This window comes from Neolamprologus brichardi, chromosome 13 (assembly GCF_056152115.1).
Source record: "Neolamprologus brichardi isolate AB-2024 chromosome 13, ASM5615211v1, whole genome shotgun sequence".
In the NCBI taxonomy this organism is placed as follows: domain Eukaryota; kingdom Metazoa; phylum Chordata; class Actinopteri; order Cichliformes; family Cichlidae; genus Neolamprologus; species Neolamprologus brichardi.
The window spans coordinates 25,499,623-25,511,717 of NC_142116.1; the positions used below are offsets into that span (position 1 = coordinate 25,499,623).

The 12,095-nt window shown below is 41.3% G+C and overlaps 1 protein-coding gene across 1 annotated transcript in view; it reads right to left on the reverse strand.

Annotated features, from left to right (window-relative positions):
• Window positions 1–12,095, reverse strand: part of adgra1b (adhesion G protein-coupled receptor A1b) — a 180,037-nt gene that overhangs the window by 147,794 nt on the left and 20,148 nt on the right. The window contains exon 2 of the mRNA XM_087850365.1: window positions 10,647–10,718. Coding sequence (XP_087706491.1) covers window positions 10,647–10,718 — 72 coding nt within the window. The remainder of the gene's footprint in view (window positions 1–10,646; window positions 10,719–12,095) is intronic.

The following is a 12,095-nucleotide window of genomic DNA, read 5'->3' on the forward strand; positions in this document are numbered from 1 at the left end:
TGTGCCAAATATCCCATGTCATTTGTGACTTAGATTAGGAGGTGAACTTGTTTCTTTTCTGTCTCTGAAAAACCCCTCCAGCACACAGCAAGAACCAACACTCAGACCTTTTTTTCTTTTTTTTTGACAAAGTCAAGCCATATGTTTGTAACCCATCCAAGATCCACTCACAGTGAGGCAACTTTGGCCTGCAACTCACCAGTAAGGAAACCTCCATTAACTTCCATAATTCTGTAAAACTAGCTGTGAGGCAAGTGACCAGCAGCAGAGACCTGTTCAAACGGGCACTATGAACATAAAGAAGACGTGTACAAGCATAATGAGAAACCACACAAAATACAGCTAATACAACTATAATAACTTATATTGTAAACTCAGTAAAATCTACATTATGGCTGTAATGTAGAAAGGAAAATATCTCACACTGGTTTAATCTACATATTAGTGTATACTGACAAAAAAAAGCTCCGCACTTCCTGCGTAAACAGTTGCAGTTTTTCAGCAAATGCTTTCTAAGGAAGAAAAGAGATTATGCCACCTCAGGCTCTAAGCTCTGAATCTAAAGTAACAGGACACAGTGGCAGCATATAACAGCAAAGTGGAGAAAATGTGAAAAAAAGGAGTAGCTTCAGCACATTAAATACACTTATGGAGTATATTTAAGGGGAAATCGAATATAAGTGGTGAGATAGTAGCCCGACTCAAATAAAAGCCCACTTCTCTCTTCAGCTGAGGTAAACAAAAGCTCTGGCCACTATTGAGTATTTATGACGCGCGCGCGCGCACACACAGACACAAAAACAAATGATAACTACCTTTGGGAGACTTGCCCCACATATCCGCTGTAGATACAGCTGGAGTAGCTCAAATGAGACGAGTGTTTAATTTTCTACTCCCCTCCTGCCTGTTTGAGTAGCAGTAGCGACCCTAAGTTTAAACTCCACCATTTGTGGTTAACGTTTGAAAAGCTACTGAAGTGCTTCCCAATTAATTTAAACTGGACTGTATATGTTAGGCAGCTCAGGTTCTCCTGACGCGCGTGATCCCGAGGAGAGCAGCCTGTTTGCAATGTGACGCTAATGGGTGGATTCCTCCACGAATCCAAAGGATTACCGCACCGCACTGTTACACTAATAAAGAAGCGCGCACAGGCATTCAGTCGCTGTGATAAATCTCCACACGCAGAACACGCCACACACATGCTCCAGACACAATAGTGCCTTCTCTTTAAAAGCAAGCCCTGTTTAATCATGCGTAGTCCCGATAAATAAATCTCAGTGGTGATTGAATTATCAGAGCGCCATCAGTTTCACTGAAAGTCAAATTCTACTTGAAGTACATAAGCAAATAAAACTGCAGCCTCCTATGGCTACTCGGGCACTCGTCCAAATGGAAAGTGATGCCGCATGACGTATTCGATTGTGTGCACAGTTAATGAAATGAGACCACAACGTGCTTTCATTAACTGAACTTGCATCGTATTTCTCAGTGGCGCGGTATTGTCTCAGCATTTGTGATTGCGAGGCCATCTTGGTTTTAGAGAACAGAAGACTAATATTCAGAATAGTGACGATACAAAGATACTGCACTCCCACACATAATGCTGCAGGCAAGACTAGATGGGGTAGAGTTAAAAGTGGTTTAATGGTTTAACTAACAGTGCACCAACTTGGATAACTCTATAACCTTTTCATCAATTTTATTCCAAAAAATGAAATAAATAAACAAACAACTGTTCAAAAGATTTCAAAATGCTGTGCACGCTGTATTTGAGTGATTCCCAAACGTTCAAGCAGATTTTTTTTCTTTCACTTATCTTTACTTAGTAATAGAAGTCTCAGCTGTACAGTCCAGTGGTCTTAGGATAATGAGAACACCTGCATTTTGACTGCCTCCTACTAAAACTCATTTTCACGATTCAAATCAGTCTGCCATCAGCTACAAAATCTTGCAGGAAAATAAAGGCCTCATTGCTCAACCAAAACAGAAAGAGCATCCCAGTTTTGTTGATCACTCTCCCCATGTAGCTACAATGGTGGCCAGTGAAACGACCAGAGTAACGCTACCGTCACACTAGGGGAAAGTGGTTGGGGACTGCAATACGACCAACATTATTGACACCATGTATATTTAACTTACACGTTTGTTGCCTTTGAAATGGTTGCTTTGTGTGTCAAGTTAGTGTGAGTGAATAAGTGTGCCCAGCAATAAAACGGCAATAAGACGGGGTCAGTCTGCTATCAGTTTGTGACTGAATGGGGCCACGTTAACAATTACATGCAACCTGTTTATGAATAAATGTTGCCATATGAAGCAAATCTAGTGTGTATACATACACAGAAATTACTTACATTCAGAGTCCAGCCAGATCCTCATAGATCTGGAACTGAAATGCCTCCACAAACACAAACAGTGATGCAGTAGCTGCAGGATGGCAGTTTAACTGCAAAGTCACATAGGTGTCCAGAAACCTCGGTTTAATATAGCAATAAAACATTATAACCATTCGAGTTCTGTCTTGCACAGTGATGTGTCGCAGACGAATTGCGCTGGTCAATGCAGACTGTCTGATCTGTCTGATAGTGACTGCGTTCAGTCTGTGGTACTGCAAATATTTGGAGACCGGTTGCATCCCACTGGGTGATTTGTGTAACTGTCTTGCAATTGAAAGTGGTCATGCAGAAGTTAAGCGTGTTACACGTTCATCATCTCAGCGATCAGTTGTTTGCTGCAGCTGCTAGCAGAAAGTCACCCAATCTGAAAACATTCAGTGCATTCTCTCTGCAACCAGTGTTTTTTATTCAAGTCTCAAGGAGGTTGCTGTCCAATTTATCCTAGTGTGACTGAACCATAACTGTAGAAAACTCCTCACTGTCAGAGTAGGTAAACAAAGTGATGACAGAGGCTGACAGATAACAAAAGAGGAGTTTCCTTAACTAAGAAAGAACTCTGAGAAATGAGAGGGTATAAAAGACTAGCTATTCAGTTGGTATCATTTCTCTTAGATCAGTAATAAACGAAAACTGTCTGCTTATTAAGGTGATTCCAACTGGTTTTGTATTGGTGGAGCAGTGGTTAGTACTTTTGCCTTACTGCAAGAAGGTTCTGGGGCGTTTCTGTGTTTTCATCTCCTCCCTGTGCCTGGATGGGTTTTTCCAGGTTTCTGGCTTCCTTTAAAAGTCCAAAGATGTTTGATCTTAGTGACTTTTAGTGACTCTAAATTGTAGATGTGAATGATTGTCTGTCTCTCTGTGGTAAACCTGTGGAGATGTACCTACCTCCTGACCTATGACAGCTGGGTTATGCTTAGGCATCCCTATGACCTTGAATTTAATATGCAATTAAGAAAATGGATCTATGGACTTGAACATATCTTAGCAACTGTTGGATGAATTGCCCCATAAAAACCAAATTCATGGTTTCCAGAGGATTGTAGCCACTTACCCCCTTTTTTTTAGCAAATTAAAAAATATCAGATAAAAAAAAAATTATACTGTTTCCTTTACCTTTTCTTTCTACATCCCGCCTTCACAGTCACCCTCTCCTCCCTTATATGGCTGTCTAAAAAAAATCCACCTCAGATCAAATCACACACTCAAGCGTGTGTTTAAAAAAATAACAAATTTGTGATATAATTTCCATGACAATTTTGTGGATTACGCTTATTTTTTTGTGATGTTGTAATCTGAGAGGAGAAGATAGCAACATCTAGCCTCAAATGAGTCCAGTCTGAGTGTTACGACAAATTGTGTGGCGATATTGTATCAATGCAGGGACACCAAATATCAACCTTTTATAGAATAAAAACACTTTAGAAATACTATGAACAAGAGGGCTCCTCTCATGCAACATCATCCTGAGATAAAGTTACCCGAGCAAACTTTTGTTTAATTGGCTGTTAGACAGATTGTGTAAGGTCGCCAACATGTTGCCATCAGTCTTTGTCAGTGAGTCCAGTTCGAGAGGACTCAACTCAAAGAACATGAAGATTGCTGAACATAAATGTAATAGTTATACAGAAATATAACTATTTCTGTATAACTATTACATTAATAGTTATATTTCTGTGAATTTCGGTGTATGCAGACAACAACAGATGTGTGATTTTCAACTATTTATGTAACCGACCCCATTCAATCGCAAAACTTTGCATGTTGCAAAATAACAAAAATTGCAATAATTGTGGGTATTGAACTGTGTTAATATGTACCCTGCCTTTCCCCTTATCTCAACTAGACTAGGCTCCAGCCTTCCCTAAACCTAAACCTGGATGAAAGGCTGTCCCCATGAAAACTCTAACTGGCTCTGTCATTAACTTGACTAAATGCTAAACTACAGTATATTGGCACCAGACCTGATTGTAATATGGATGGTGTTTATTAAAACCATTTATTCACATGTTAAATATTCATGGGTGAGTTTGCAGGTGCTTTGAGGGAAGGCCTGGTCACATCCACTGAATTATAACAAACACTCACTGAGACAGATAACCACCTATTGAATTGTAAATAAATGCGTGTTGAAAGCTTACTGAGAAGGGGAAAAAGGCAGACAGTCAGACAGTTCAGTCCAATTAAACAGAGTGAATGTGTATGCATTGTGACAGGCTTCTAGCTAACGTTGCCAGAGCTTAAAACGGCAGACTTCCCTGTGTGTGTTTGCATTATAAAATATTACATACAGTAGGCACCACAGCACCTGTGGGCACAAATTAATTATTCAACCTTCTTATTCGAATTATTCAAACAGTAACCGTAGACCCATGTAAATCTAAAAATAATCTGTATGAACTGCGAATGTATTTGTTTTTGGGGGGAAACGTTTAAGCCACCGCTTAATATTTCTCGAGCACTGATGGAGTGCAGGTTCCTTCCTAGCGGGTCGATTGGAAGACCAAAAGAAATATTTGTCGGGATTTTTTCAGGTTTCACTTCTGACCTAGAAGAAAAGTAGCAGTAAAAGCAGTCACATTTGCAAAAAGATAACCTTTAGTCAAGCAACACTTAAAATTAAAGAGTTGCACAAAAGCATCAAAGGCGGTTTTACAGCAGATTGGGGGAAATGCTTCTAAGGATCCCAGAAATGTGAAGAAAATTTCTTTGTTAACAGCTCAGCGTCGGTATCTAATTTTGGAACTACCCCTCTCATCAGTGTGAGAGATTTCTATTAGAACAAAACAAAAGGTCAAAGAGAGTGTGAAGTTCTTTTAAGAGACGCTTTTGATGCCCTCTTGCTTGCTGTTTTCTTAAATAGCATAGCACAACAAAGCAAACAACACATCCCAACACTCCCACGTTACACCTGAATATTATAACCAGTCTGTGCTGAAAGTCTACGCTCCTCATCTGCTGCTTGTTTTAATCGTGGGAGACGGTTATTTGTGATTACCAAAACAGAGCGGGAGACGGATTGTTCTTCTGTCTCCCGCTCTGTTTCTCCAAACTTGGTCAGTGAGTCGGTCACACCCATGCTCCTCACATGTTTTACCTCAGCTGCGACCCAGCAATGATCTCCTTTAAAATAACAATAAAAGCATTCATATTTCAAGCGTGCGCCTTGATCCATTTAAGGCTTGATCATACTTCTCTTAGGTAAACAAAGGGGGTTGAGGGGGTTATAGCAATGCTTTCATATGATACGGGGAAATCTGGGAAATGTAAAGCAAGCTAACACTGCACTAGCAAGCCCAAGTTCACCTGCAGTGTTGTCTTACATGAAAACTAGAGCATACCTAAGCAGGATAAATACAATTATGAGTTAAGTTGGTAATAATTACACATAAATGGTTAACAAATTGAAATAGATTGAACAAGTAGCTGTGGCACTACCTAAAAATGTGTTCTGAGTCTTTAATCAGATGGCTTCACTCCATCTATTAAGTGTTCTTAATGAGAAAACAAAATGAACTTATTCAATTGTCAATCAGTAATGGAAAGGTTCATTTGAATATTTGATTTTCTTTCTTTTTCTTTTACACTAACACATGTAATCTTAGGCTTTTTTCCCTTTAAACTGGACTGTAAGAATTCTAATAATGCTCTCATTTTTTCAGCTTCTTTTAACCTTTAACCCTTGCAGGAAAACCTCAGGGTCAGTCTGTTTTATGATCGCATAATCATCGAGCATTTCCCGACCTGCACTCCTCACTCGGAGCCCTGGACTTTAGCCGGCCGCACATTCTTATGCACAACCGGCCGGGGCGATGTGTCCTTCAGCGACCTTGCCACTCCATCATCAATCACCTCCCAAGGAGAGGCGTTCACAGGGAAGACTGAATAAACGTCACTTTGTCAGTATGAACAACAGGACTCGCGAAACTTTTTAAAGGACGCTGCCTCACACCTCTGACATCCACTTTTCAGGATGAGCAATTGCAGACGCTACTCTGAATTCTGATACTGTCTCCGGCCCGAGCCGTGGTCCGCTCAGTCTGACGGCCTGCCTCTAAACACCTCAGGGCTAGACAAATAATGTTTGGTCAAATAGACGAAAAAAAAAAGATCCTCTGCTTTCAGTAAAGAAAACATTTGGACAGTCTGCAAAGGATAAATCTGCTGTCATAGCCACTGTCATGATCTCAAAAATACCCACTCCTCTCTCTGACACCTATAATCAACAATATGCTTGAAGCCAACAGAAGTGTGCTCGAAGAATCTCGACCTTATCATTAAGGAATCATTTATTTTCTGTAGTTGTTGTTGGATTGTTACATTGGACTCTAGATGTTACATAAAGAATGTAAATAGAATATTATAATGTCCACAATAGTTCCAAATTAAAATCTTTCTATAAAAACATTTGCTCATGAGTGTAATCAGTATGAGAAGGATATGCCCGCCTCGTCTCTTTCAGACAGACCCTTCGCACAGCGAGGCCTTCTGCGGTGGAAACACATGATGAAGTGGCAAAAGCTAGATTTAGTGTCCTGACCAGAGAACAGAGATGGGCTTTGTTTCTGCTTTGCTCCTGTGGGACCCAGTTTGGCTGACGGCAGTGGGCTGGTGTCCATATGGGGGGGAGTCAGGCCATCACCCACAATACAGGAACCCTCCATTAAAAGGACTCTATCTGGCCTACAGGGGCAAGCAAATCACATCAAAAGAGACTTCTATGGGGAATTAATAAAGTCGCTTAGTGTGCTGTATAAATTCCATCATTCATCAACAATGATAACAATAATGATGATATATATGAGTCCAGCCCCTAGCTAGGATTAGTAAGTTACAAGCAAAACAGTATACTCTTATCACGGAATTGGGCTGGGAAGCCTAATAATGCTCCCCCATGACCTCGGATGAAAAAGTTAATGCTCATTTGGTTCAGAGTGAAATTACTATTAAAATGTTTCCTCAGACCTTGTCTCCAGAGCGCCGAACTTTTCCCCAAGCGCCACTGTGCTACATTTTGATTAACATTCAACTGATGCCTAAACCTAAAAATATGAGTGCATCAAGTTTTTACGCTCTTCTTTTCTGCTCTGCTTGTCCAAAAGAGCAAGTGCACTAAACTAAGATTCTGAAAATAATACAATATATGTTTGCATGTTCTCTAGCTACTCCTAGATGAGTGGACCAATCTTGATGTAATTTTGCATAAACACTGCCTAGGGCAGGGGTGTCCAACTCCAGGCCTCAAGGGCCGGTGTCCTGCAGGTTTTAGACGTGTCCGTGATCCAACACAGCTGATTTAAATGGCTAAATTACCTCCTCAACATGTCTTGAAGTTCTCCAGAGTCCTGGTAATGAACTAATCATTTGATTCAGGTGTGTTGATCCAGGGATCTCTAAAATATGCAGGACACCGGCCCTTGAGGCCTGGAGTTGGACACCCCTGTTCTAGGGTAATGTGAATGCTAACATACATATGACTATAGTTCAATTGAGTGTGTTGTTGTGTTTGTTATGCATTTTAACCGTCAGTGCAAATATTTAAAGTTTTTGGTGCAGCTGAATGGCCGCTGATTATCGATCAAGTTATCGAAATAAGCCACTATAAAAGCATTTAAAATTTAGAAAATACTGCAGCAGAGCAGGCAGCAACATTGTGGGGATAAGAACACAATGTTTGGATAAGCATCACATTATAAGGGACTTTATGAACAACCCGTTATGTGTTAAATCTTCTATATGAATTTATCATTAATTTTTGCAGACTACATATATTCTTCATTTTACTAATTTATATTGTTTAGATTTGACAACTAATAAATAATCTAATAAGTCAATATTCTGGTAAATTTACCAGTATATAGATCTTCCATCAATAAATTATTAAATTGTGTGCTTAGTATATTGTGCCAATAATATATCTGGTACCATATATTTGTACGCAGAGTATATCACAAACACACGCATACTAAAATCAAAATCTGCGAAATGTTTCATGTAATCACGATTTTAAAAACTACTGGACGCTGCCAGGCTACCCTCAGCCTCCTAGTAGATACACCTATGGTATCACTTTGAAAATCATACATGACATTTTTCTCGATTTATGGTGTTCACAAGATCTTCAGAAAACTTGGACTCTCACCTTGACCTTAACCTTGAAGTCAACGTCACTGAGATTCAAACTCATCTCAGACTTTTAGTAGATGCACCTATGGAACGAATTTCAAAATCCCACATCTCCTCGTTCTTGAGTTCTCACATTCACAAACTTGGGTGTTTGTAATAGAAGTCTCAGCTGTACAGTCCAGTGGTCTTAGGATAATGAGAACACCTGCATTTTGAATGCTTCCTACTAAAACTCATTTTCACGATTCAAATCAGTCTGCCATCAGCTACAAAATCTTGCAGGAAAATAAAGGCCTCATTGCTCAACCAAAACAGAAAGAGCATCCCAGTTTTGTTGATCACTCTCCCCACCCACCCGTCTGGTGGTGTGACGATAATACCCCCTCAGCCTTTTATGGCAGAGAGGTTAAAAAGGGATGAAAAAGTGACAGTTATTCTTGACAGTTATTGTTTATTGAACCAACACCAAAGCAAAGACCAGCGTGCAGTGCAGGGGGTTATTTTGAAGCACTTTTTTTAATTTCAGTGGTCCACAGGACATAACAACTGCATATAGAGAATAAAACGTCAAATCTGCTAAAAACGTCTACCAACTTCCACCTTCTGTGTTTGCTGGATTTCAGTTCGTCATTCACAGAGTATTTTGTCTGTCTTATTATGTCTGTGCCTAAACTGAATTAGAAAGGAAACAGATTGCCTCAGAATAAAAATGAATGAAACTAAAATTATCTGCATATCTAGAGCCATCGTTAAATAAGAAAAGATGTGCAAATCAGTTTCTGTTTCATTTAAAAAAAACAAAAAACTTGCAGTGGGATCCAAGTTTCCATTCCTGCCCCAAACGGTCTGTTTGTTGAAGAACATTGAGAGCGCAGCTGCAGCAAGAGTGGTGCAAACATATACACATGCCTTATTAAGCTTGTCAATCAACTGCCAATTCTCCACAACCCTCAGATCCATTCAGTCAGCCAGCCGTACAGGAAGGCAGTCAGTCGGCTGTGCCAGACGAGGGAACAGCTGGCCGCCACTTTCAACTCACTGAGGCTACCTGGTTTGGCATCAGCTTCCAGCAACAGGCGTATCCCTGCCAAATGCTGCATGTGGCAGGAAGAATGGAAAGACTGAACCAAGGGAGTGAGGTGAAGGAAGGGATAGGCACCGCAAACTGCTGCTCCAAAAGGTCAGGCGCGACAGACCTTTGGCTGAATGTCCTTAAAAGCCTCGCAATCATCATCTCCATCACTCCAATGGAACTGGAGAGAGAGAGTCGGACAATTTAATGGCACTAATAAGGCCCGGAGAGACATGTGACACCATCCTGTAGGTCACCAGGCGACACAGCCACCCAAAAAGAAGTGAAAGAGAGGCAGAATTATACCGCTGCCATTATTCCAATCTAAATTTAACTGTCAGTCAGCAGTCAGGGGAGACGGGGGCCAAAACTGACTGTAATAATATTCACAGCAGTCACTGATGTAGTTTGCGTGCGCGCGTGTGTGTGTTTTGGCGTGAGTGGTGAGCTTAATATGTGTGCTTTCACATGCACATACCTCCGGGAATGACTGACTGAACAGAGCAAGTTATCAAGCCATCCGCTCTGTGTGATTTCAGCCCCTTTCTGATTTCCTCATCAGCCAGTGTCTGTGTCACCATCAGGTAGAAAAGCAGCTATCACTGGGCTGCACAGAGGTGAAAGCAATCAATAGCTGACTTCAGGGGGGGGGACACAGGAAGAGCTATCATGGAGCTCATCATCAGGCTGTATGAATACAGCCCTCTGGGAGATTGCATATGGTGCGAGAGTCATCGACACGGGCCCGCCACAGTCAGTCACACTGTCAGAGCACCCTGATCTCACGCTGCATTAGTCCCTAACATGATGCTATATATTATCGCTTTTAGGACATTTACTGTGGCAATTGTGGTTAAGCGCAAGGGCTGGAAGGTAAAAGAAAAAAAAAACACACTGGCAAGCCTCCTGCAGGGTAAAACCTGACAAGGATCTCCTAATTCCCACCATGTCCCCTGTTTGCCTTTTCCCAGCTACAGTGCAATACTGCTGCTGCGATGACAGCTATTAGGACTCTGGGGAGGACAAAACATTAAAGAGTGCTTGATTTAAGTACTCACAGCTTTTCCAGGGCAGCCAAGCCATAGAAGGAGCCGTTCCTCAGCAGAGAGATCTTGTTGTTACTCAGGTTTCTGTTTAGGGGCAAAAGATATGAGAGAGACAGAGAGAGAAGTCGAGGTGAGCATGCAGAGCAAGTAAGGGGAGGCGCATTTGTAAATATCACAAAAACAGAGCTGGGGGAGATTACTTATTCAAATGGCTGATAAATTGTTTATCCTCTGCCTGTCAATATGTTGGCAAGAGATAAGGATTTATGCTTGATGAGATTGCGGCTGTAAATTACTCATCCAAGCCACGTTTTGGACTTGTTTATGGCCATTTGTGGTTAAGATGTGTAATGATCCAAGCCATCCACCAACCCCCCACACGCCCCCTCCTGCACTCCTTCATGTCAAAATATCGGCCTAATAGAAAAGCTTAAGGAAACGCCAGGTCAGCACAATTCAGTCATCCATTGCTCATACCACAACAGCAAACAAATCAATGAAATGCACTGCAGGGATCTTTAAGTGATGAATTAATATTCAGAAGAGACGCAGTGCCTCCGTTTTGATTATTTCTATGACAGCCATCACTGCTTTTTCTCTTTTTTTCCCCCTTTTTTGGGGATGAATTATGTCTGGGCTGGATGTAAAATGAGAAACTATGTTTCTCTGAGTGATGCATGTGTTTGGGGGAAATAGAAAAATAGCACCTGGACAGGACTTCTCGGAGAGTACTTGAAAGCACCAACACACGCACACAACCTTATCGTGTCGCGAAAACGTAGGGAAATCCAATTTAACGCACGCTACACTTGCGGTATTTCTGTTAAACCTCTGTTATCTATCCGCAGAAATGAGCACAGCTAAAACAAATAAACACACATGGGGCATATCAAGGTAATCAGGTGGGGGTTTTTTTACTGTAGAAAAAACAAAACAAAACCCAGAGTGACTTATTAGACCACGTAAAGCTCGGGCGCCTGCTGCGGGTGCGAGAGGCATTCCAGATAAGGGCCCGAGTTCCTCGAAGCCCGCTGCAGTAATTACTTTTGCTATGTTTGTCGAGAATAACATGACCACACAAAGTCACCTCTGAACCAGTTACTGCCGGAAATACAATGATACAACAGACAAGAACAGGTAGTTCAGGGCTCCACTCTGAAATAAGTCTCTCTCTCAAGCCGGACTTCCATGAGCACAATATGTTTTGGCAAATAAAGACTTTTTGAGTTTTTTTCATTATACAGATTTCCTCAGATTTCCTTAAGACAGCGAGACGGTGGTAATACATGATGCATGTTACGATGCACCAATTATCCCTTTATTCTTCTATTTAGACAATTCAGGGTTGGAGACTGTCCCATGAGGTCGTGAGGTGACAGGCAGGGAGAACGTGTAAACTCCACACAAAAGGGCCCAGGCTGGCCAGTGGGTTCAAACACTTCCCTGGCAGTGTGAGACAGT